At 41.1% G+C, this 26,630-nt stretch overlaps 4 protein-coding genes across 4 annotated transcripts; 2 read left to right on the plus strand and 2 right to left on the minus strand.

Moving 5' to 3' along the window:
- Window positions 1–2,437: 2,437 nt before the first annotated feature.
- Window positions 2,438–5,273, minus strand: cetn4 (centrin 4). The gene is made up of 5 exons (XM_079352516.1): window positions 5,165–5,273; window positions 4,752–4,907; window positions 4,527–4,655; window positions 3,305–3,442; window positions 2,438–2,696 (listed from the first exon to the last, which is right to left on the minus strand). The coding sequence occupies exons 1-5, from the start codon at window positions 5,165–5,167 to the stop codon at window positions 2,607–2,609; spliced, it is 516 nt and encodes a 171-aa protein (XP_079208642.1). The 5' UTR covers window positions 5,168–5,273; the 3' UTR covers window positions 2,438–2,606.
- A 696-nt stretch (window positions 5,274–5,969) lies between these two features.
- bbs12 (Bardet-Biedl syndrome 12) lies at window positions 5,970–7,997 on the plus strand. Its single transcript, XM_079352862.1, has one exon. The coding sequence runs from the start codon at window positions 6,006–6,008 to the stop codon at window positions 7,914–7,916; it is 1,911 nt and encodes a 636-aa protein (XP_079208988.1). The 5' UTR covers window positions 5,970–6,005; the 3' UTR covers window positions 7,917–7,997.
- Window positions 7,998–10,664: 2,667 nt separating this feature from the next.
- On the plus strand, window positions 10,665–17,367 carry fgf2 (fibroblast growth factor 2). The gene is made up of 3 exons (XM_079352864.1): window positions 10,665–11,259; window positions 13,888–13,991; window positions 16,991–17,367. The coding sequence occupies exons 1-3, from the start codon at window positions 11,082–11,084 to the stop codon at window positions 17,174–17,176; spliced, it is 468 nt and encodes a 155-aa protein (XP_079208990.1). The 5' UTR covers window positions 10,665–11,081; the 3' UTR covers window positions 17,177–17,367.
- A 197-nt stretch (window positions 17,368–17,564) lies between these two features.
- nudt6 (nudix (nucleoside diphosphate linked moiety X)-type motif 6) lies at window positions 17,565–26,503 on the minus strand. Its single transcript, XM_079352863.1, has 5 exons — window positions 25,767–26,503; window positions 25,033–25,236; window positions 22,078–22,133; window positions 18,971–19,025; window positions 17,565–18,599 (listed from the first exon to the last, which is right to left on the minus strand). Exons 1-5 carry the CDS (start codon window positions 26,005–26,007, stop codon window positions 18,217–18,219), a joined length of 939 nt encoding a protein of 312 aa, XP_079208989.1. The 5' UTR covers window positions 26,008–26,503; the 3' UTR covers window positions 17,565–18,216.
- Window positions 26,504–26,630: the final 127 nt, after the last annotated feature.

A 26,630-nucleotide genomic window follows, 5' to 3' on the forward strand; every position in this document is an offset into this window, starting at 1 on the left:
TTAGCTACTGCCACGCCAGTATGTGCACTCGTGTACGCAAGAGGTCGAGAACGAGCAGGGGGGCTTGTGATTGGTTCATCAGATTGGAAACACGTGACAGACATTTGTCAAAGTGGTACAAGTGATGGATTATTTGTGTTCCTTTTTCAGAGCACATGAGTTATTAAATTCTGTTGGGACCTAAAGACAATTTCAACCAAAATCTGAAAAAAAAGGGAACCTGGAGAGAAATACCAGCCTTTAATTAGTGTTAATAGACTGCACAGAAGTCTTTATTAAAGTTGCAGTCAACATGTCAAATATTTAAATGTATGATGAAGCGTTTTAAACCTTTTGCTACAGGATGTGTTCAACACAACTTTCGTGTTCTTGTCTTTGCGTCCTCTTGATCCTGTGATCCTCTTGATGTTTTAATTTCCCTCTTCTATGAAGCTCTTGCTAAGACAAATGCTTCATTATTTTTTCCTTTTTGAAACCTTCAGAGCTGAGAAGCTGAATAAATAAGTCTCCCCCCCAGAAGCGGTTTGAGAAGAAGAACATCGGTCCGTAATATCAGGTCATCCTCTATGAAATGCAAAGTAGTTTTTTTTTTATCTGCGTCGTCTCATTGCTAGTTGTCTCTCTCGCCTCTCACCTGTACTTTGAACTCTAAGAAGTCGGATAGATTTGAGTCACGAGGGGTAGTATTCAACGTGTCTTTGAAAGAACTGGACTTTATATTTGGCTCATCTTTTTCAATTCCAAGTTTCGCATCAGCAGATCAGCAAACAAAAAGAATCCTTTTAAATTGAATGTGCTGATCAAGTTACAGGGTCATGGATCATCGTGTTTGTTCACGTCACACACTCTGTCCTGTGTCAAAAAATTAATTCATTGATTATTTGCACATATTAAATCTCTGTTATTTTCAGGTTTTTATCAATAATTGATTTATTATGATATTTGATTTGAAACAGACTGTCGTGTTTGTCCTTCTGTTCATGAGGCTGTTTTTCTCGGGTATCTCTTGTGATGAAAGAGCCAGATTCTCAGAGATTAAATCAAGATAATTTTGTGTGTCACGCGTTCGTACACATCTCTAAATCAACGTCAACATCTCAAGGATTTATTCAAGTCTCGATGTTCTCATCATTTTATTTTTATACCATCAAACATTTCATTAGTGGAATATTCTTCAGAAAATACATCCCTCGTCTTGAGACAGAACTTTTTTCACAATTTCCGTCAGATGCTCTTTCGAGTCTAAAACAGTTTTTCAGAACTTTCACAACCGGTTGCAAGCATCCTCGAAAATAATAAGCATCTGTCTGACGGCTCGGAAAAACACGTCACTACAATATCCTGTTTATTTGAAGAAAGTACAGCGTTTTGGTCAGAAGCAGACTCTCTCTGTACATCATCATTAATCAGGAGCATCTTTCCCATAATGTGTGGGTAATTAAAAAAAAAAAATAGTGCCTCTGATACAGACGATGGTTTGGTTCAGTGTCAAAGCTTGAAGTGAGAGTGACTCTAACTGAGTCACTCATGTCATTCCTGTCTACAGTATCAATCATCATCATTCTGGCCAACTTTATGACTTTCAATGTCTGACACGCAATTTAAAGATCATGCTGGCACTGAGAGCACACAGTATACCAAATTAAAGACCATGTTTCTCTCTGGTTTTACAATTTTTAGGTTCATGTTCAACCTGCGAAGCTTTGCCTTTTGTTTTGATTGCAATGGAGATGTCTCCCAACTTGTGAATTTCCAAATAAACTGTCCTGTTAGGTCTTTTATTTGTGGAGTTCAGAAAACAAAAAGATGACAAAGGTACATTTTACCTCTGCGTATGGAAATGTTAAAAAAAAATCAAAGACTGGAGTTTTTTTTAACCATTGTGTTTAGTCATAGAAGCTTTAGTATTTTCTTCTTGGTATCTACCCTAAAGGACGTGATGTGAAGTGCAGAGAACGGCTCTGTGCACGTTGCAGGTTAAAAGAACAGCAGCGACTTGGAAACAGCGGCAGACTGATTACCAAACGGTGGTTTAATGAGATGACTCGGTGCTTGTCTGTGGAAGAAATATCAAATAGTGATGGTATCTGGGACTTATATATGACATAAATAGGTCACGTCAGGCTGGTGAAGACTCAGTAATGTCTCCATTTGTGGTCGCTTTTCGAGAATTTCCTTTTGTGTTTAACAAAGTCTATGGCAATGTATCCCCTTTGGTTATTTGTATTTAATACTGATGGTAATACTATTTTCAAAAAGATTTTTTAAAGCATTATTTGTGTCTCTTAAAAAATAAAGCCACAACTAAAAGCATTCTCTTCTGTCTGTTGGGTCTCTCCAGAAGAACTCTTCATTACACTGAAGAAAAGGTTCTGAGCACAAGAGGACGACGGCATCTTTTTTCAGGAGCTGTATGTAAAATCACTGGACAAGTCAACCGTGCTGAAATATATTTATTCGACTTGCAGGGTAGAAAAATCTGTGCAAAGATGAACGGCATGTTTAAAAAGTTATTTACACAGCAAAACAAGCAGTAGAAAAGGGAAGGTTCAATGAAAAGACAATCTTAAAAAAAAAAAAGTCCAAGATGAAGAAGATCAACAGGTTCAGTAAAGCTTGGTCTTCTTCATTATCGTCAAGAACTCCTGCTCGCTCACCTCACCGTCTCCGTCTCGGTCCGCCTCATCTATCATTTCCTAAAAAGAGAAGAAAAAGTTTAAGTTAAGTTTAATCCATCTGGAAGCTGCTGATCACAATACAGAAAACAAACACTGACTAGCATTTCGATGCCCACCGAAATAACCAACGATGTGATGATACTTAAACCACACGTGAGAACATGTCAACACAACAGTGAGAGGAAGTAGAAGGTGAGAAGGGAGAGCAGCTAATGAGAAGAAATAAGGTACTAGTCAAAACATCTCTGATGGAATTAAAAAGAAACAAAGACGTTTGTGTGATTCCAGCGTCTGGAAGGTGAGTGTCATGTGATGTATGTACTTTTTTATTTTTTTAAATGAAATAAAAACCTCGGGGTTATTTAGAACAACAGACAGCATTTTTACTTTGGGAAGCGCCTCTTCATGCTCAAATATTCCAATGCAAAAATTTTCCCTCCACTCCAATAATCATACTCCTCCCCAGATAAACAGGTTATGATGTACCTCTCTCCACTGCTTGCACATAACTAAAATAATGGCTTACGTCTGTGCAAGTCCAGTGCCTGTGTGGACTACCATCCATCTGTTCTATGTTGAATGTGAATCAGACTGGAAACAAAGTATGTCGTCGATGACTCCTGTACCTTTAATTCTTCATCTGTCAGGTTTTCCCCCAGCTCTTTAGCCACTCTCTTGAGATTTTTGAATGAGATTTTTCCTGTGCAGTCATCATCAAACAGCCGGAAAGCCTTCAAGATCTCTTCTTTGGAATCCTTCTCACCCTGTTGGAAAAAAAAGGACAACATGAAAATCTCTTTCTGACTGAAAAGGGATGAAGTGATAGCTAGAAATAAATTAAACAATACAGACATTTGATAACCGAAATGGATTGAGTGAAAGCATGCGTTGAAAAAAATCCCCACAAGTGGGAGATGTCCTTTTATTTCAAAATGAGGTATCAGTTCAGTTTTGTGCTGTTTTTAGGATTTGTATTACCTGTAAGGACCCCTGTTACTAACAACCCTTCTTCAATGGGCCGCCCGCTTAGAGGCTGACCTACCCGCTAGGTCATCTGCGCCCCATTACATGCCGATTCTATCCAGCCTTTACAACTAAAGGTAAACATATTTTGTCTGACTGTTAAAAATGGGACATCTTTTTGTTTTTATCCGTCTTCAAACATTATGGTTCTTCTTATCTTGGATTTTAGCTTCGACTTTTAAAAAAAAATATTTGTCACTGCTTTAATATTTACTAACAACAAAAAGGGATGGGTTTGTTTTATTACTTTCTAAGAAGTGTTATGGAAAATGTTACTCCATTTGTACTACGAAGGTCTCATAGAATCTGTCATATAAAATGTATCTGAAATGTCTTAGAATACTACATGCACAGCATATTGGGTGTTTTGTTTCCCATCATTTTGTTCCCTTTATTCTGTTTCTCACACTCTGTACATGTGGGAAGAGTCACCAAGGCTCTTTCTCACTGGACTCCATCTCCTTCTCAGCCTTGGGAGATGCTAAAGAGTCATGTAGTCTCTTTTCTCAAACTAGGGGATAGATGGTGCCCTGCCAGGTGGGCAGGGGCTCTATGTGGCGTGATGGGGAGTGATCTGGGTAGTGTGATGGAAATGTATAAGTGTTCATGTTTGCCTTTTCTCGGGGCCTCTTTCTCTCCTCACCGTGTGAGAGAGGGGTCTTCGAACGCTTATCTTGCCTTCGAATAAATGTTCATTGAGACCAGATCGATCTTGGGGTTCCTTTTTGAATAGATCTTCTCACTCTTTATTTTCACTCTTTGGCAATGGGAAAAATTCCACAACAGAAGCGTGCCGGTTTTGTCAGAAATCTGTCGTGCACTCACCATTTTCAGTGTCATCATACCGAGAAAGGCATTAAAGTCAATTGTTCCAGATCCTTCCTTGTCGATGTCTGCAATCATCTTCTTGATTTCTTCTTTCTTGGGTTCAAAGCCGAGAGCTCTCATGGCAACCTGTGGTACAGACAGACCACAACAACAGCAGCGTTATCTCTGTAATACTGGTGAATTAACTAGTCATGCATCAACAATACATACTAAACCTCAAACCTTGAGCTCCTTCACGTCTATGGTTCCAGTTTCTTCTGTGTCAAAGAGGTCGAAAGCCTCCTTGATTTCTTGCTTTTGCTCCTCAGTCAGTTCAATTTTCAGCCCTGCCTTCTTCCTCTGGCCCGCCGAGGGAGCTGATTTTCGATAACCTGAAGCCTTCAAAAAGCAAAGTGAAGATGTGTTTTCATTTAAAACAGGTGCAGCAAAGATCCGTCAATAATGTTTCATTGTTCAACTTAAGGGCTAGCTAACGTTAGCCAACATGCTGCTACACTAACCCAAGTTGAAACACGCTTTCCAGCTTTAAAAAAAGCCTTGTCTAACTTTTTTAATCTTTATTCTACAAATCCCGCTACTTCTTAAACAGTTATGAGACTGTGAATTCATTTAAAAGGAAAATAGTGACGGCTTACCATTAAAAAAGACGAAAACTTTGACGCTGCGTGACTACTACAGATGTCAACAAAACAAGCAGCAACGGCTGTGTTCTTTTTCTGTCGAGTGACGTTTCAGTTAGCCAATAGAAACAACAAAAGCACCGTGATGCGAGTATATAAGCCAATCATGAGGCGAAAGGGGCGGGCTTTAACAGTGTACGCCAATGATTGAACTAGTTTTTCGTTTCCAGGCAACCAGGGCAAAAAAAATTGCGCATGCGCATACCGCGTAGTCTTGAGCTCCGTGCACGGACGCCTGGGAGACGCAGACAGTAAGTAAATTAAGGTATTTTTCTTTCTCCCTATTCGAGGATAATAAAAAAAAAGATTATTGAGCAGCATCTTTTTGTCAGACACCTGCGTTTTAACCTAACTTCGTTTTCTTTCATAAGACGTGAGCTCCTTAGCTTAGCCTTCACAGTGCTGCTCTGTGTGTTACAAACTGAGTTGTGCAGAATAAAAACTGAAATAACCCCCCATTAAAAATACCAGCATGTCTCCATACAGTATCAACAGCTACAGTACACACCTTTTTGATTTTCATTGCAATACTATGAACAGTTTATGGATGTTACTGACTTCTAATATTTGTTGGTGTTTACTAAGTAGCATGCACTTGGCACATAGCTTTATTTCCTCAACACTTGATCTCATGTTTACATTTCTTATTGCATTCACATTTATATTCCTGTGTGTGTAAGAGCAACTGTAACAACCACATTTCAGCCTGCAGATAAATAAAGTGTATCTGATTCTCCTGAAAGGTTAACACATGTAAATATTTCCTTTTCTTTTTGCAGTTTAGACAACTCAAGTAATGCTGGGCAGTATGATCGTTAACTGTCGACAACATGTTGGACTACAGAAGCTCTCTGCGTTGTCAGGGATCACACGCTCCTCGTTGGGCCCTTCGAAAAAGTACAAGTTTATCCAAGATGACGGGAGTGGAGAGTCGGCTCTCGTGTGCTCGTGTGTTCGCGTCCTTGAGAATCTGGAGCTGACTTGCGCGGTGGGTCAGCTGGTCTACCAGACCGTTCAAGCCCACCAGAAGGTCTATCATTCAGGCTCCGGATGCCTGCTGTTCCTCGCTGGAGCGTGGAGTCGCGCTGCTCTGGAGTGCCTTCAGAGAGGCATTTCGGTTGCACACATCATCTCAGCGATGTCTGAAGGGCTTGATATATGCTTCGATGTTTGCAGGAAGTTCAACATTTCAACTGAGGGCCTTGGCAGCAGCACAGCAACACCTCAGGATTTAGGTCTTCAAGTGTCAAAGAAACCAACAGCGGAGGGTTCACAGGCATCAGCTGGACTGAAGGAGGAAACAAGAGACGCTCTTAAGACTCTAAATGCTTTTGGACAAAAGAAATTAAGGCTCAGCAGACACTTTTGTGAGGCCAAGTCTGAAAATATCTCCAGTGAATTGAAAGAACATCAAGCTAAACATCCAGACATCAAATATATTTCTGAGACATTGAGTCATGGTTGTGTGGATACAATGAATTTAGTATTTGAAGCCAGCAGAACACAGTCAGACAACATTCAGCAAGATAGCGGCTCTCCCACATTTGACATTACTAAAGTCCTGACTTGTGTGCTGCCTGGTTTACCAGAGGATCAAGCGTGCGTTACACCGGGCTGCATCCTTCTTTTATCCGCTGATCAGGCTTCAGTCGCACATCGCTTTAAAGACCGACTGTTGAAGGTCGCTCTAATCAACGGAGATTTATCATTTAACTATAGCCATCTTGGCTTTAAGAGGCCGACAGGAATACAGCGTGTGAGTGAAGGGACTGCTTTGTCAAGTTCGAGCAGAGAGGAAGACTGGATGGAGAAGGTGGTGACGCATCTGTTGAACCTGGAAGTGAACCTGATTCTAGTTAACGGGCTGGTTAGTGAGACGGTGATTCAACGCTGTTCTAGACATCACATTCTTGTGCTGGGGAAAGTAAATGTTTCCGTTTTGAAGGGACTCGCTGATGCATCAGGCGCCGTTCCAGTGACTTATGCCACGCAACTGAGTAGGCACTGTGTCGGCAGTGGAGTGACGGTAGCGATGTGGAGGGATCTCAGCAGCTACGAGAGGAAGCCATCGATAGCTGTGAATATTTCCACTGGTGCGAACGGCAAATTGGTCACAGTGGTTCTGACCAGCTGTATAGAGGGGAAGCTTCAGGCCCTGGAGGATCAGTTTTGGGCTTGTGCTTATCGTTTACATTTCGCCCTGAAGGAAAAAGCCCTCCTGCCAGGTGCTGGGGTGACAGAAATGCTTTGTATTCATCACCTTCAAAAGCAAGCAGAGGGGGACTCGTCCCAACAAACCAAACAAGCAGCAGTCGCTAACCCTTATAGGAGTGTAGTGTTGCATCTCATGGCGGATGGTTTAATAGATTACTTATCCACTGTAATGGTTAACACTGGAAAGTTCTCAAAAGTCCAAGCCTGGACTGCAGTGAGCCAGCAACTGCAGGCCTGTAAGCAAAGTCCTGAGGGTCTATCCAAGTTCTCGGAGCGTTTCCTAGAAGCTGATAAAGAGAGAAGGGCCGTGTCCTTACCTGTAAAATCCCCCGATGCACCGTCACTAGATGTCTTTGATAACCTGAGTGTGAAGCAGGAAGCATGGCGGAAAGCCTCAGATCTGGTTTTTCTGGTCTTACAGACTGATGCTGAGGTCATCACAGGCATTGACCAGAAATCAGAGGCTGCTCAAGGAAACCTGACGCTGTTATGACCTCCAGGAAACAGAAAAAAACATCATTTTGTATTTTCATGACTGGTAAAGAGAAATGACAATAAACAGTTTTTTATCTTTGTTCTTTTCTTGTCATCAGTATGTGAATAACAATCATGTATTATATTTTAGTGAAACTATTATACCTATTTGCTACCACTTGGGGGAGACAAACTAAAAAGCTCTAAAAAAGTGCAGCGTATAAAAGATGCACAGTATACAGCTGATTTATTTTCTTACATGTTTATTTGTGAAGTTATTGATGCTTAAGGGGCAGCAAACCCATCCAGAGACAGAAAGAAAAAACAATAAGGCAAACTTATTAATCAATCTTTATTTGTATAGTGTCAATTGTTATCTCGAGACACTTTATAAAAAACAGATAAAGGACGTTACTCTTTGTTAACATTACAAAAGAGCAGGTAAAAAGAGCTTACTTATTAGAGGAAAACAGATTTTATCAATTAAATGTTTTAGTTTTTATTTTAGAAGACATTTAAAAATGTAACAATAAACCCTAAAGAGTTCAAATTAAAAAAAAAAAAGCAGAGAACATGTTTTGATTTTTAAAAATCAAATGATGGTGAAAGTCCTCCCTTCTGATAGTTTTTGTTATACCTGCACTCATACTGAATCTCAACATGTTTACTTTGGTCATTTTATCCTGTTATATTTTTCATGGCCACGCCCTTACTCTATATGTTGCTTACCATTTGTAGAAATTACACTAACAAAGATTTTATTTCTTGAACATAATACACACCTTGTGTTCTTCCTCAGTTCAGGCAGGACTAGTTACAAAAACTCCAATACATTTTCCTCTCATGGATCATAGGAGAAATATATAATTATATAGGATTTTATGTAGTGTACTTCTTCTTTTATGGTATTCCCCCATGCTTCATTAAGCATCTACAGCTTGGCCATGTGCAGTCTTTGGACACGGCTTCCCTGCCAGAGGTGCTGGTTTTATGACCTCCTGTGTCACAATGGGAACGGTTGATGGAGAAGAAACGCCTCCAGGACCAGGAAATGGTTTTGGTTTTAAGTCTCATTAAGACCTGCCCATGGTAAAGGTGACTTGTGGGAGTAATTAAAAATGTGATGGAATTCTGGAAACATCTACATTACGAGATCGCTGAGAGGTCACAGAGACGTGACCAAGAAAAAAGAGTCCACAACTTGGAAAAGAAATTCACAAAGTTGACTCTTGGTTGGATATCTTTAGACTTCATTCCTATGTTGTGCCTTTTATTTTCAGAGGTTTCAGGATTGTAAACGCACGTGAGACCTTCCATTTCAGCTTTGATCAGAGAGGGGGAAATAAAAAGGCTTTACAGTGGAGCAATAACAACCTTGACTCAGTCATCAGTCAACGGCGGTGAGAGGTCAGAGTATGACATAACTATCACAACATAGAGGAGGAAATAGGAAAGGTCTAATTGAAACATCTCACAGTTCAGTCTGAGTTCATGTTTTAGCTCAAAGCTTCGTTTGCAACAAGAGAACCTTTAATTTAGTCGGAGTTTTACTTTTGGTGATGCAGTTGACATGCAACCCTAAACCCTGTGAAATGTTGAATTCATATTGTTCATAGTTATTGTTTGTCGGTTAAACAGCCGTTTGAGTTACACTGGTAGCCATAAAACTACAAATGTGTTCAAGGCTTTACTAAACTATACTTTACAGCCTGTGGAACTATAGTTTCTGTCAGGAAAGCTAAGGGGACGAATGTCCTGCGACGTAACTGACACCACAATGTGTCACATGAGTTTATTTTTAGAAAAAACTCATGTGCAAACATAAATCTTGGTTCATGATTTCAGTGTCAGAATCAAATAAACGGTATTAATCCCAGCGGTAAATTCAAAAATTCTGTATTTATACGGTATTGTAATAAACATTTTGTAGGTCGATGTAATGTAAGGTCCTGAAAAGGATGCTACATACTGTTCTCTGATTACTCACTGTATCTGTCTCCTGGTGTTGAGCATCAACTATGATCCATATAATTGACACTAATGGACACTTGAACCCAATATTTTCAATGAGGTAACTTTGGTTGCTATTATTTTTGTGCATTTCTGTGTAACAGAGTCTTTGCTCACTGGTCATGGGACTTTTGTGTGCCTGTTACAGATGCTAATTCTGTATTCCTTGGACAATGGCACCAACGTACTATTTATCTATTGTTTTTATTTATTGATTCTAGTGGAAGCAGCACTTTGAGTCCAAGACAAATTTCCCCACGGGAGAATTGAATCATAATGTATCGTACTGTAATTTATTGTATAGTACTTGTATTACTCAACACAGCATGTCCAATGGTCTAATGGTCCAATCGTAGAAGTACAATGATTGACTAAATACAGGGGGGGGGGGGGGGGGACCCTCTCATCAGAAACTTAACCCTCTAAGTTTAAACCAACCTACTTCCCATTATTGTTTCTTTTACCTTTTAAATGGCCCTGAGTGAATAATTAATAAGATCTATGTGGACCTTTACGTCTCTGTTCTTACTTCTGAGCGTTATAATGAATGAAAGCACTGGTTCTGTCCATGTGATTTCTGCTGCTCTTTTGGCATGTTGAAGGAGCTCCCCCCCTTCTCTTTCATTTCAGGACTTCTGCTGGGTTGGTTGGTTAAATCACTGAGTATTAGTGGGCGTGAGCATGTGTGTGTTTGGTTGGTGCTCCTAGGGCGCATGCGAACTGAGGCCCAAAGGGGAAAGCCTTCCACACAGATCTAAGCCAGCTGCCATGGTTTAAACACTTCACTGCAAAGAGAGTGGAAGCGAAGGGGAAGCTGCATGCATCCCCCCCCACCAGTGTGCTCAGAGGACACAAGCAAGGCAACGGCAGACTCCACTAACAGAGATGAGCAGCAACAAACTGTCCATTTTGGTGTTCTGGTAGGTAGAAGAAACTTTGGAGTCCTTCCGCCTCAAATTTCTCAAGACTGAAAGGGCACTTGCTGCCCTGAGAGGTGGCGTGTTCTTTCAAGTGACCTCTGGGGGTTAAGCAGAATCAGTTAGTGTGAGGCTCTGTGGAGGAGGGGAGGAGGGAACAGGCAACAGTTAGTGGGAGGTGGGAGGCCACACTGGGGCTCCTGCACTGCTCAAGAAGGAGACGAAGCAGTTACCGGGAAGCAGGGCAAGAGGAGGAGATGGCCACTGGAGAAATCACCACACTTCCTTCCACACCTGAAGACGGCGGCAGCGGTGGCTTTCCTCCAGGGGGCTTTAAAGATCCCAAAAGACTTTACTGTAAAAATGGGGGCTTCTTCTTGAGGATAAGGTCTGACGGGGGAGTGGATGGAATCCGGGAGAAAAACGACCCCCACAGTAAGTGCTTCCAGTTCTTTCTGTGCTTTACACAGCTCACAAAGCTCCTTTTTGTCCTTTTTAAAAAAAAATATGCAACAGGGAAGAAAGAGTTTAGCAAGAGAAGTAATGGAGGAACGAGGTGATTTTTCCAGCTTACTGAGGCTTATTCTCCACTTGTAAACACCAGAATGTGTGTAGGTCTACTTCTGGAAAGTCTAATAACTCCGGTTCAAGTAAAGTACACCTCGCATTTTCTTGATCAATGGGAATGGAATATCCCTGACGTTTTTAGTCAAATTTGATGCTGAGTCATAGTGCGCTTTACGTCACAAAAGACAGCATGGAGTTAACAGCCAGAAGAGGAGAATTCCTGGTTTGTTGACTCCTGCCAGTGTGTAAGGACAGTGAAGATATGCCACACAAATATCTGAAAATGAAACTATTCCTACGAAATGAAGCATATTCCAACCACTCAACTGTGTTAAGTGATAGGTTTTCTACATTTTGTATACATCTTTCCCAGTTGGTTGTCTACATAGAAATCTGATCCCCCTTGGTGCCCCTGGATCACTGATAACTTTCAAGTATGTGTCCCAAGTTGCATCAGTAAGTGGGAGGGAAGGACAGAGAACATGACATTGGTTGTTTTCCCAAAGAGACCACTTGTTTTGGAAGTGTGTTGCCCAAGATACAGTTTAACAATATAAACAGGTGTGTCCAAATCAACGCCTGATTCAGAACTAATTAACTAAAAGCAGAGCTGTCTTGAGACAAAAATCAATGACCTTTATATTTATCTACATTATCTTGGGCTTATCTTATCACTATCTTTTTTGCTTTTCTTTTATTATGGAAGTGAAACAGTCAGTATCATTGGTTCAGAAAGGAGAATATTCCCAATGAGTCATAAAGTACCAATCCTTATAAATCATTGAGCATTTTACCATAATGGTTTCTTACAGTTAAGATGACCTGAGCCGTGCTCTATCAATGGTTCTTCTGTTAAAGCTGCAATATCCCTGCCAACTACACAGACAACCAAACGTACCTGCCAGCTACGGTTATGTCACTAAATACACTCGATGATGAAGTTGTGCTTATTTAAATGGGGTTCATCTGCATCTCATTGGTGTTCTTTGTAGCTTATTTCCTATTCTAACACTTTCTGGGGACCATCTTAGAATAAACTGATGCCCTTAGATTACAGGTAATAGAACAGTTACAGATATGACCCCACGGTACAGAACCAGAGAAAAGCTAAGGGAAGGATTTCCTGTCGTCAGAAAAGCTGTGGAACATAATAAGCCCAGTAAACATGGAACACACCACAACTCACCCAAACCAATTATACATTTCTTGCAGGGAAGAACGCCACTTTGATCTGTAGGATGAATCATTCAGGCAGGAAAGCCTAACTGTTGACAGATGCTAAAACATTAATGTAAATGTGTCCTGCACAGATACCCCAATTCACCCTCTGAGCCATCTGCTTCCTTTTTGGTGGTTAAAGCGCTATGCTAAGTATGCTCTGTTGTCAAACAATGATGTTCACATAAACATGTGTGGAGACGATTTTGATACATCTGACTTCAACTGGAACACTCGAAACAATGAAGTCACGTCGTGAAGTGGTGTATAGGAAAGCGTGGCGTTCGAGTATGGGATCACTGTTGCTAGGCAAAAGATTGCTTGCTCTCCTCCTGGCTGTCTGTAAGGGAATGCTAAGGGGCTAATGTTAAGCAAACTACATTGTGCAAGTTGCACTCTCACTTGCATTAGCTTTCCAACTTTAATAACTCACAACATTAATAAATGCTCTCAGCAGCACTATTTAAGGTAATGGTATTGGCTCCGCCATTTCTGTAAAGGACAACAAACATGTCACAACTTGTGAATTCAAAGCGTTCAGATAAATTCTACTTAGCCTACGATGTGGCCTCAGACATTGTGATATAAGGGGGGCGCTCATCTGGTCTTTTCTCATGAAGACGGTAAACGCAACCCAGTCGATGCTCTGTGTTCAGACTGTTGCCAGCCACAGTGAGAAGCTTCCGTTTAGCGGCTGATGTGAGTTAGCTTCTTGTTTCTCGGTAAAGGCAGTTGCGTTTTATTTATTACAAATAATCTTTGTCAACATTAGCCAAAAAAATGTCAAAACCGCAAGAAAGCTGCTTAATCTCACCACACAGTTACCAGCATATATGCCTTGAAGTTACAGAGATGTTTGCAAAGGAAGAGATTAATAGACAAATCCCGACAATGATATCTCAATAGTGTAGGGCAAATATTACTGGATAATTCATGCTAACCACTGTCATGGTGATTGTTTTTCTTCTGTTTTTCACAATCAAGATTTGGTAAAATTTTTTCTCAACTTCTTTCACAATGGTGCAATGGGGAAAGTGGGGATCTACCAGGATATTTCTCAGGATATGGAGTAGACTAAAACAAATCAGATATTTGGAATAATATTGGACTCAGGTTGATCAGGTTCATGTCTGCAGGATTTCTAACAACTCCATGAGCTCTGGCAAACAAATGACCTTGGTGGCATCCTTTTTATTTTAACAGCCTAAAACTAGAATGTACAGTTGTTTTCTAGTTTTGTCTCATTTTACTAAAAATACATTTTGTCTTTTACCCCAGTAAAGCTTCAACTCCAGGCGACCTCAGTGGGCGAGGTGGTTATCAAAGGAGTTTGTGCAAATCGCTATCTGGCCATGAACAGAGATGGACGACTGTTTGGAGCGGTAAGTGAGTCACATTATTATTTTCTAACTAACAAACAAAATAGTTTCTATTAAGAGGAGTTTTGAGAGTGCTAAATGCATACCAGTAAAATCACCAAAATGAACTTCCTGCAAGGGGTTTGTTATTTTCTACTCACAGTGCCGTAACAAACACTTACAGTATGTCTTATAGTCGTCAGAAAGGCTAATTGAGCCACTTTGTTTTGGAAACCAAATATTTACCAGCCCCCCGTCAAGTCAAGACATCCTCCCTCACAACAAGGAAATAATTAAGTTGGCATTAATTTGTTACAGTCATCCCAAAATATAATAGGCTCTGGAGTCAAATGATCCTGTTGCAGATCCGTGAGACTCAGAGAGACAAAATAAGAGTGTTGTTTTCATGCATGCTGTGTTTGTTTGAACAACAGGCTTCACCATAATAGCACACCGTCAGCACTGAGACTCTCCTCCTTTTTGTAGTTTCATCATTGCAAATTGAAGTCATTTAATACAATTATTGGACTTCTCTGGAGACACATTCAACACCACTTTGGCACCGCTGCCTTTCTACAGCCACAGTGTTGTTGCTCACAGCAGAATAGAGGAAGTGTGAAGTTCGTGTGACTGATGTGGCTTAGTGGTTTTAAAGGCTTGTCCACAGTCCATTTAATTGGCAGGAGGCATTTCCTCCCAATGAGAAGCGACTGTAGCTACCACCCATGGCGCCACACTGTTCTGCTCTTGTGGGAATTCCATGCAAAACCCACAATGCATCGACTCGCTTCTTTTTGTTGACTGATGGGAAGTTGTCGCTGCAAAAAGATTAGGTTTTCCTCACAATATTTATCAACTTGACTGGATGTGTCTATGCTCTATTCTTAGACACTTTTCTCTAAAATAATCTGATGAGTACCAGCTTTGTGCTCACAAACTAATGAAGAAAAAAAACGTGTTCTGCTGCAAAGATCGGTGCAATATTGGGAGTTATTTTCAATGTGCATCTCCACACTTTAAAAAAACCCTCATGTCTATAGGGGTTAGGGTTAGTGTATTGGTCTAATTTCTACTCAAAAGTATCTCATTACACTGAATGTACGTACAGTATGTACCTGTTCTCAGGTATGATATTGATCAATGGCAGCTACAGGGCTGTTGCATAATGATACAGAGCAGCCTCAGGAGGTTGTTCCAGCTGAGAGAACGCGTCCTCTCACAGCTCCAAGCCGGTGTAGTCACACTCGACTCAAACCAGAAACTCAAAACAAAAGCTTCTTGTTGGACAGAGGGCAGAGCAGCTAACGCCCAGCGAGACAGAGAGATTCTGGCCAGACGCTCAGTAATTCATGTTTTCTTCATGTTTTCTACATTAGGATAATGTTCAGTGGGGAGGTTGTGTGATCGCTAAAAAAAACAACAGCACAACAGCCAAATCAAGTTTGGCCTGTAGAGCTTGAACCTTGATGTTTACATTTACAAAATCAAGTTTATTCCAGCAAGTTATGATGAATATTATTGTTTTTATCTGTTTACATTCATAGTGTTCACCTTTAGTATATTTTCCCATTAAACTCTATGATTTGAATTTAACTTTGGTATAATAAAGATGTGAAAACACAAATCTGAGAACAGTTGTGATAATTATCCTGGGTCAGACCCATGACAGTGTGAAACATGGACAGACTCAGTGACGTCACCCATTGGTTTCTAGAGATGTTTTGAAAACCAAACAATGGTGGAAATACCGTTTTCACAGAACTTTTGGATGGATTTGAGCCTATAGTCTCCTCATAAACATACACGCCCACCTGACAGTCAAAAAAAAAAAATCCTCCACTTTTGATGTTAAGCATTTTAAAACAACCACAGTTGATCAAAGTGCTGTGCAGAAGAATATAGATTACAAAGGTCATAACATTAATGTTAATTGGACTTCCAGGCTTATCAGCTAGCCTCAAGAGGACGCCAGAGGAAATGCCATTTTTGAGTCATTTTTCAAGCCTGGACATTGTCCCATGAAAAGCCCTGGTATCCTTTTAAAAAAATCCTACACAATTAGTCTGAACTATAAGTCTCATGCAAAGTAGACGAGGCATTTACTTGTGATTGTGTGGTATTTTATTATCATGCAATGGAAGTATAATAAAACATTTCCTTCTGAGTTAAATACAAATACAATCCAAACAAAATAACCTATTTGATAAAATGCCTTCATGATTATCCAGATGTTCCTCACGCTGCCTTTGAACAGACTTTATGTTTTTTTTAGCAGAGAAGATTATTGGCATTTAGGAAACAAACTCTAAAACATGTATATTAAAAACAAACATAAGGTAACGAAACGTCAGTCCCCATCAGTTGAAATATATCCTTCACCACACTGCTGAGGACTTTCACAGTTTTTGCACGAGATGATTATTGTATTGAAGGTAGAAATACAGTGTCTGCATGTATCACATCTAAACCCGTTTCCCCAACAGCCCTCCAGTGTTAGATATCGCCTTGCATTGCTCATGAGAGGACGCTTGCTGTCCACACTGTTGCATATTTACTTCTTTGCTCTGTTAATTTCCCCCCGTGCAAACAATTACACATGTGGTGCTTTGGTATTAAAGGTGAACAGAGGTGCATCATATTGATGAGCTACTGACTCAATTCATAACACCCAATAAACGGCGAAAAGAAACAAATTAAAACATTTCTCCGATGTTGACAAAAGTCAAAGCCCAACATGTCAATCACAGTTGTGTGATCATGTCTATGTGAGCGACGTGCATGATAATAGGAACAGGTCTTCAGGGTATAAACGCCATGTCTACTCGTGCTGCTGCTCAGCTGCTGTCTCCAATAGGAAACAAGGGAGTCAAGCTGACACGCTCACTGGTGTCACAAGTCTGAAGTTCTGGTGTCGGGATGATCCTAGAAAGCTGTGCATTTTTAAATGTATCTGATTAAAATGGACCTGATTTGAAATTAACTTCATTAATCCCCCCCCCCCCCCCCGTGTCTTTTCACTCCAGAGACGAGCAACAGATGAATGCCACTTCTTGGAGCGACTCGAGAGCAACAACTACAACACGTACCGCTCCAGGAAGTACCCCAACATGTACGTGGCACTGAAGCGGACTGGTCAGTACAAGTCTGGAAGCAAAACTGGACCGGGTCAAAAGGCCATTCTCTTCCTTCCAATGTCAGCCAAGTGCTAATCTGGGATTTCGTTGATTTGTGTCTTCACGTAAGCGACAAAGAAGAAGATGTGACGGCAATGACGACAAATTTGGTTCAACCATCAATCATTGCCCAAAATAGCTGTGATGCTTCTCACTGTTTTGTCCTCAACATGTCTGCTCATGCCTCAGCTTCACACTTTCAAACACGGCTTTTTTAACTGTGGACCGACAGGCTGCTGCAGCGAGGCATCTCGCTTCAGTTCAGCCCTTCTCTGACACCACGGATATTAGTTATTTTAACCAGTGCAACTTCTGTGCTACAGTAGGTATAAAGGGAAAAGAACAAGTCTAACAGGTGAATTATACATTTTTAAAACAATAGAGGGATTTAATCTCATAATATTTTGATTTTTAGCATGACAAAAAAAAACAACAGATATAAAGCACAAGCACGCCATGCAGTCTTTAACACTCAGTATCGTGACACACTTAAAGGATGCAGAACATGTTTCCTGAGCTTGTTCTTACTTTGTTCTGTTGATTTAACTTTTCTACGTCACTTGAGAATTGTACTAAATGGCACCAGAGAAAAGCATTATAAATACAAGACTATTATCTTAGATGATTTATTTCACAACAGAGGCTGTTTACTTTGTCAATTGAGTTAAAAAAAAAAAAAAAAAGATCTACTTGTCAACGATTGGTTAGCTTACACTGGTGGTGAGCTTGTAACCAAAAACACTTTTATTTAAAATTACAGTTTCTGTTTGTACCATGAAAAATGAAAAGATCTGGTAGCAGCTATTGTGGCCCAGCAACAGACGACATCCAAAATGGCCGCCATCGAGGGCTAAATGAACCGTGTAAAACTCTGCAGTGTCACAGGTCCAGCAGTTCTTGAAAATTCACTGAGTGAATAACTATTGCACCATATTTTCTAAACAGTAACGGTTAGTGTGTGAAGTACACTGCAAAATCATTTCAGTCATAAACACAGATTAAATATGAGTAACTCAGTCCATGTGTCAGCACAGTTAGCAATGAAATGCTAACTTCTTCATGTTAATGATGACTGGCTAGGAGCTAAGAGTAGAAGGAAGCTGTCTGTGGTAGAGCTGATAAAACATCCCCGAGTAGACGGCGGGGAGCTCGTCCATGGTGAGGTCGATGTGTTGGAAGCCTCGCTCCAGGCCGTGAAGAAGGAGCCGGCTGACTCGCGAGGTGATGGGCGTGGTGTCATTGGTCTTTGCCAGCTCTGCCAGCTCCAGCCACTCGCAGCGCAGACACTCCTGCGTGCAGAAGTTGATGTCGTAGGTGAGTGGGCTGAGTCGGCAGATGATGTACATGTCGGACATGCCGAAGGCGCCCGGGTGGTTGTGCTGCTGCCGGATGCTGAGCAGAGATCTGAACTGGGAGCGAACGCCGGTCTCCTCAAAGACTTCACGAACGGCAGTGGCACCTAAGAGTCAAAACAATATTATATCAATGCATTTCAATACTCCTGAGAAAAAGACATGCTTTTATCAGAGTCACATTGCAAACTTACATTATATGTGTTAAAAGGAAATACTGTAAATATATATATTTTGTATAAACAAATATTTGACGCTGCTTTTTTGGGATGGGTCATAAATATATGTAACACTAAAGCTGCTTTTAAAATGTTCAAAAAGGTGAATTTGCATTTTTTAATCTTTTGCATATATAAGTATGTGCCTTCTGTTGTACAGTTCAAATGAATGTAAATCATCTTTATGCCTTATAGTAAAGCTGAAGGAACGATCTAAATGTACTGTATTCGTTTTCTGCTCTGTTGAGCGCGACACTCACCGATATTTTCTCCTGGATCAGACAAGCCTCCGGGGAACTTCCACGCATTCTTGGTCTGAAACAAAAGTTCAGAGTTCAAATTTGACATCACTCGGCACTGCTGTAAAGGCATCTTAAGAGGAACACATCAACATGGAGACACCATTTCAATCTTGAAGCAGACACCAATGCAGCCAAACTTAAAGCCCCTCGTTCATTCAATCAGCGTCTTTGAAAACAGACCCTGATTGTATCTGTAGAAACAGGGAGTCACGGATGATGCGTTTATGGATCAGAAGTAATAACTGAAAGGGCAAAGAAAAGTGTTTATACATAGGCACTCCTGAAAACACTGAGAGTCAGTGAAGTTCACACTATCAGCAAAAGAGCGGAGAAAAACATACTGACAAACAGAAAAGGTAATGCAGACCTTTAATTAAGATGGTAATGGTCGAGTATATAGGTTCTTTGTACCCTGCAGCAGTCACAGTATATAATCGTGACCCTCCCCCCAGCCCCTCTTATTGGGTTCAGGTGAATTCTCCGGAGAATATCCTGCTGCTCTCTTGGACTTGATGCGGTTTGGGGTCTGGCAAAGCCCGACATGTTGTCCTTCAGTGTTACGTTTGTCTCTTGAGTGCCTCGGCCTGCAGACTCTGACATTTGATGCGGTGAAGTGTGTCTTCCAAAACTGTTTCACCACTTATCCTTGATATTTAATGACAGTGTGCTGCTGGTTAAGTTATGACATCAGTGTTGTGTATATATTTTTGTATTAGAGATTGTTTTTTTTTTTTTGCTAAGCTAGTTTGCTATCTTCAACATCCCCTCACTCCCTTTGTGAGGAACACAAATGCACTACGGCTTTCATTTTCCATGGATTGTAAACAGAATATATTTTTGGAGCTGTTTCTAACACGTGTTTGTCGGGACAAATAAAGACATTTGATCTCACTCTGACAGGCGTGATTTTTCTGTATCATGCGTCATTCTCTGGGGGGTTTTCAAAGCTATTAATGCCAAACTTACCTGAACTGTAATGCTAAATCTAATGGGAAATGAATTATAAATGGCCTTGGACAATGAGTGATTAAACACTGAATGAACACACTTCATTCAGCACTCTGATGGGTAACGTTTCCTTTCATCCACTGGGAATCTGTCATTTGTCTTTGGAACCAATACGTGGACTAAATTATCTTGTTCTTTTGTCAGGAAGTCTGTAACCCTTCATGAGCACTGGACCAGCTCGGGCTGCCAGAGACACTGTACTGCCAAAGGGCAAGACTGTAATAAAGCACTCTTCCAGTAAACAGCATGATGGGGAGGAGGAGGAGGAGGAGGAGGAGGAGGAGGAGGAGGAGGAAGAGATAAAAACACTCCAAACATTTCCAGGCCTCTAACTGCTTCCCTCTGCTTCTGGACAGAAGTCATTAAGATGCATTATATGCTCACAAGCTTCCTGACTGGGACTCATGTTGCACGTTGTGTCCAATGACAGGCCAAGACAAAGACCCGTTTTATAGTCTGTCACTTCCAAAATGAGATACTTTGGTTTATGGCCCTGGTTTCCTTTATTTGATCGGGACAGATACAATCTGAGAAAAGCAATCCAATACAATCCAAAGTATCATAGTGTTCATGGTGGATGCTAATTTGCAACAATTCTGTAAATATCAAACATGGGGAAGAGCATGTTGGTTCCAAACGTTACTTATCAATCAATCCCTCAAACGTCTTGGCGTGCCGACCCTGTTTTCTTTGCTTGGTTTATATTAAATACAAAATTAAATCAAATATTAGTGATAGTAAAAAAAAAAAAAAAATCCCATCACAATTTTCTAAAGCTCGAAAGAACTTCTTATTTGATCAGCAGTCAAAAAGATTTTCAAAATAAGATTAAAAAAAACAAAAAAACAACCTCACATTAGAAAAGCCCGACTGTTTGCAGACGATACCTGTTTTTGCCTTATTTATCAACATTTTGGTTTTAAGCCCCTCCCCCCACAATACTTCTGCTTATTGCAAATATTCCGTTAGGGAAGGTGCTGCATTTTCCAGAACAGTCTTCACATTTTCTACTTTCTACGTAGCAAAAAAGGTGAAGCTTATTTAAAAGACCTTTCCTGGCTGTGTTTTTAAGTCACACCCTTGTGAGAAGGTAATTTGGATACTAAATTGCAGAATCATGGTGCAATCACCTCTTTCAACTGGCTGTGATCTTGTTTTGGACTGGGACTGCAATCAGATCCAATGCGAAGACCTCTCTGACAGACGCCTGCAGAAAGTCAACCGTGTAGCGAGTAACAGCGAGGCTCTGTGAGCGCTGACACACACACACACACACACACACACACTCACTCACAGAGTTGTTTGAGGGCCTTCAGCTCGTGTAAACACCGTGTTTACCTGAGGTCTACTAATGCTGCGGGGAGCTAAGTTGAGTGCTGAGAAGATTTTCCACCCATGTTTGGATCAACAGAGACAACGCAGCTCAACATTTTTAGCAGGAACAAGATCTCTGAGGGTTCGTCGGCTCACTGTGGATGGATGGATGGATGAAGCAGCGTATGGATCAGAAAATACAAATAAATGAACTTGTTTAAATACAATCTAATGTCCAACATATCCAGAATTGAACGTTTTTCAGCAGAAAGGTAACAAATCTGTTACCTTCCTTACAGTTAAGGCCCTGATACGCCAAGGAGATGGAGACTGATTGGCTGCCTTGTCCCCTGAGCCTTTCACTCATTAGTGCTGATTCTTCTTCTTCTTCTCTTTTTCCACTATAAGACTGAGGGCTGACAACGCCAGGGCCATTTTCAACTTTTAATCAGACATGTTTCTCGATAAGAAGCACCTATATGACGAGTGGTGAGCGACAGCGGTGTGAACATGCTCTTCTTGTATCATAACAACAGACTACAGCCACCTGCTGGCATGGACACTTATTTCCTCTCACGTCTGCACAGAACGTACGTGGTGGTTAGCCGTCGGCTGTAGTCTTGTGTGTTCCCGGGCGTCTTTTGTCACAGTCAAAGAAACACCAAGTTAAGGCAGTGGAGTGCAGCTGGTTATCATGTTCAGCAAGTTCCCACCGTTACAGTGCAATACAGTATGGAAGGTACCTTGTTTCTGTCTTGGACGACAAGAACTTTTCCATTGGATTCATCCACGACTGCACCTAAACAAATCAAAACAAACAATCAATCAATCAATCAATCAGACATTTACTAAATCGTTTAGCAAATACCCCAGTGTAAGAGCTTGTTACATCCGTTCACTCCAGTAGTTTCGATAAGAACAATATGAAGGAGAGTTTTTTTTAGTAAAGATCCAAGTTAAGCAGGAATCTTATATGTGAGGTGTGATTACATGGACCAAGGTCTAAAAAGGGGAAGAGCTTTTTTTTTTCTTCTTTCCTAAAAGCTCTTTCAGTTCACACTTGTTTTAAAGATTAGCCGATCCTTGTTGGTTACCAAAAAGACACTGTGGGTTAAATTCTTCACTCTGTTGTCCAAACATCCGAGTGACTCAGCTGAACTTGTGAAGGACGGTGACATCCACATTCAACATTTACATTTTTCTCTCTGCTGTTTGATCAGATTTCTTTCAGCGCTCAGTGACTAAGAGAGGCTGCTATGTGCGACTACTTCTCGCCCAGGACGAGGAGGAAGAGAACGAGGAGGAGGAGGGAAAAAAGGCCACTCTCTTTTCCGGTTGCTGCGCGTGTCGGACCTCCTTAAAATGAATGTCACAGATGTGTAGAGAGGGATGGGTCATCCTGAAGGCCTGACTTGGACTTGTAAGTGGAAACTGATGTCATCCCCCGGCCCTGGTGCCATATGTAGCTTCACAGAAGCAGGCCTGGTTGCTACGAAAAGAGGCTATCATTATGAAGCCTCCTGTCTTGGAAATAAAATAGTCAGAAGGAGCACGAGGGGGAAAAAAGAGGGAAGAGAAATATAAACCCAGAAGCAATCATCAGAAGGGAATTGTGGGTTTTTTAGTTTAAAAAAACTGTTAATGACTTGAGGTTACAGCTGGCTTCTGAGCCACAGCAAGTGGCTTTTTCTAGTTCATTTATTTATGCTAGATTCTCCTACGACGTCTCAGTGTGTACACTAAGAACTGGTTTTGATTAGTATCATCTGTCTGTTTTAAGGTTGCAATAATCCTGATACCGCAGTTTTCAATGTGGTAAGGATGACTCTCTCTTCTCCGGTTGAGAATTTATAAAAATAAAAAAAATCTTCAAAACAATGGAGTCTGATTTCATCTTACTGTTAATGCTAAATTGACTTGCGCTTGTCTTGTCGTCTGACTACTCAAAGCACCTTTCACCAAAGGTCTCACCTACACACTGATGGTAGAGGCTGCTGTGTAAAGTGTCCATCAGAAGTAACCAATCCCATTCACACGCCGACAATGAAGCAGCGGGAACAACGCGGGGTTAAGTGCCTTGCTCAAGGACACATCAGACATGTGGCTGCAGGAGCTGGGGATCAAACACGACACAACTTTCCCCACAGCTGTCATGTCAGACGGCTTTAAAGCCCTCTGAGGCTCATGTTTCCTTTCCCTCCTTGGAAGTCATTGTTCATTTGCGGGTCGCAATCTGAGAAAATAAAAAGAGTTCCCTCTTATCAGCGCAGAGTGAGGAGGCCTTGATTGACCCTCCAAAGTTTCTATCCCACTAATGAGCCGGGGTCCAGGCTGGGGCAAACACATCTCAGAACATCCAAACAGCCACATATTTCACATTCCTAACCTCAGTTTCATTTGAGTTTGTGTTGAAGGATTCTGGCAACAATAAAAAGGAACTTTCTGGACTTAATTTCCTTCTGTAGGATGCTCTGGACATGTTCTGACATGCTTCAAGAGGCAAGAAAGGGGGGAAAAAAACAACACACTGCCATCTGCTGGACAATCTGAAACACAGCACAGGTCAGAAACTTCACCTCACTCTCATCTCAGCTTAAATCTACTACTATTTCTAGCATTACGTAGTGAAGCAGCAACAGAGTGGATTTATACACAACACACCTTTACCCTTCTATAACGCCACCGAACGTCTGTGTATGTATCCTTTTCAAACATGACACACAGATTTGTATTTAGAAATAAATAAAGTTAATGTGAATTCATGTTCTTCAATAATAGCGTAAAAACGCCCCAAAATAAACCTTTAAAATATAACACAACACCAGGTCAAACTCAATCACAGGCTGAAGTGCTGTTTAATATCATTTAGAAAACTGTTTTGTGAGTGCGTGAAGAAGGCGTGTTGGGAAGTACAGAGTGAGTTATAGAGAGAATGTGTGTATGTTATATTGCGGTTTATACATGACTCTTATTCTCATTTTCTCAATGAGACAAAATCTAAACTGTTTTCCTGTTGCACGAAACGTCGTCTTGTTTGCAATGATGTAAAACCGTGTTAAACAACAACTCCTGACAGTGGGGAGGATGAACTGCAAACACTCAAATCAAAGAAAGTGTATCTGTCTCATTTCTATTCAAAGATGATCACATTACATGTATTTTAAACCACATTCACCTGACGAGTCCAGATAACGAACAAACTACTAAAGTCTATTCGATCTGCAGAGTCCCTCGGCCCCGTGGAGAAAAAGCTAAAGACCCTGCTCTTTCATGAACATGTGACGACCCCTCCACGCGTGTTGCTGGTTTGTCTCTCTGTTGCAGGTCCCGGTCAAGGCGGGGTCTTAATCAGGGGACACCTGGGCTCGGTGTCGTCCCCCTCTCCAGACAGACGTCGTCTCCCCTCTTGTTCTCACACCCTGATGTGTGAACATCGCGGTGCTGCTTTTCCGTTTTAATTCACATTATTTTATTATGTTGTATGTCGGTGTTATTTTCTGTCCACCTCGCCTTTGACTCCTTGTAGCAGCGTAAGAGCTGGGCTGCAACAAACACCATATAAAGCCTAACCACTGTCAGTTAGGATGACAGGCAGCAACAATGATTTTCTGATCCATGAGCGGAGAGGTGGACCGTCAGGTACGATCCTTACTTCCCACATCAAGGATAGACCTTTAGGGATTAAAAACAAACTCTACCTGCCACTCCGATTTGGTGGGTTGCAAACCCGGGCAGTCTGCTCTCTCCGTCTCCTAACCAGAGGGACAACACAGCGTGGTCATCTCTGGCGTGATGGAAGGTGAAGCCGTGGCTGGAGGCAGCCGCTGAACATCGGCTCAAAGAGATGGGCACTCGCAGCCACACTGCAACTTTCCCCTCGGCTTTCCACTGGAGCAAAGAATCTGATGAGGGCACAAGTCACAAGTTTGAAATGATCCAGAAGGATGTTGCTACTTTACTAAGGATACTGCTGTCAAGATTGTATTTAATGATTCATTAAATCGGATTTTGGAGACCAGATGACAAACCGCAGACACACACTGATGGAATTAGAGCAAAGGTTACAAATGAAGCTGGTTTGAATCCTGGACTGACCTGATAATGTGAGGGCTACAGGGCTGCAAAGACTCAACATATTGATCAATGAAAGGTCAACTAATACCAATTATTCAAAACAATGCAAACATGCTACCATTTAGATCATCAAATCTACTCTTACGCAGGATATTGTCTCCTTTTTGTGCTGATAAATCGGATAATTCAGTTTATTAATGGACATTTCAGGGATTGGTTAAAAAAACAGATTACTCTGATAATGAGATCATAGTAAAAACTAAAACTCAATATAATTTGATAAACAATGAATAATGTAAATGTTATCTTTAGACCAGTGACTGGTGTGCACCCTGTGTAGTCTTTTGCTATAACCAACCTCGCAGCAGTCTGCTGAATGACTTCTCGCTGATGTCCGCAGGTAAACCGAGCTCAGCCAAGTTCACCGTCACTCCACCAAATCGGTCTACCTTGCCTGTCAGACCCCCGATTCCCTCCGCGCGGTGCAGCTGAGCGCGAGCTGCAGTGCACGAGACGGCACGGACAGCTGCGCGCGCGTGACATGCAAACCGTCCTGTTGCTACCTGTAAAAGCTTCAAGGTAAAACCGCAAGACGCCATGCTACTACACTTCAGTAAACAACACTTTAAACAGAGTGTTTATTCACGTTTCAGCCGGCATGTGTCTGAGTGGTGCTGCGAGGTTACGTAAAAGTCCGCCCTGGAAGTTGCATAAATACCGTAATGCTCTGAATAAACACCGCAAGGAGAATTCACCAAACACTGGATGGGCTCTTGTTGTAGTTTACCAAACTCCATTTGCACCTTTTCCAATTAAGCTTTAAATACTTGAACAAGGCATGGCTGGCAAAGTGGACAATCATTTTTAAGTCTGGTAATTGATTTTAAAGGTGAGCATTGTGCTCACATTATTATTTGGAGATGCTTTGTCTGGTTTATTTTGTAGCCGAATTCAACATTAGACTCTAATTGTTGCTGTAAAAATGCACACCCGGAAAAAAAAGAAAGGATATACAATATAAAACTGCACCCAATTAATGTTTAAAAATGTTTTGTATGAAATGTTTCAACTCGCTGGTAACAAATAGATACAATTAGCAGCCTACCTCATGTTTTTTTTTACACTAACATGAAAGAAAAAACAATGTGTTATTATTTTTAATTCATCAAATCTTTAAATAACACTAGAAACATGTTTACAATATTAGTATCAAACAAATGAT

The sequence above is a fragment of the Symphodus melops genome (genome assembly GCF_947650265.1).
Source record: "Symphodus melops genome assembly, chromosome: 9".
In the NCBI taxonomy this organism is placed as follows: Eukaryota; Metazoa; Chordata; class Actinopteri; order Labriformes; family Labridae; genus Symphodus; species Symphodus melops.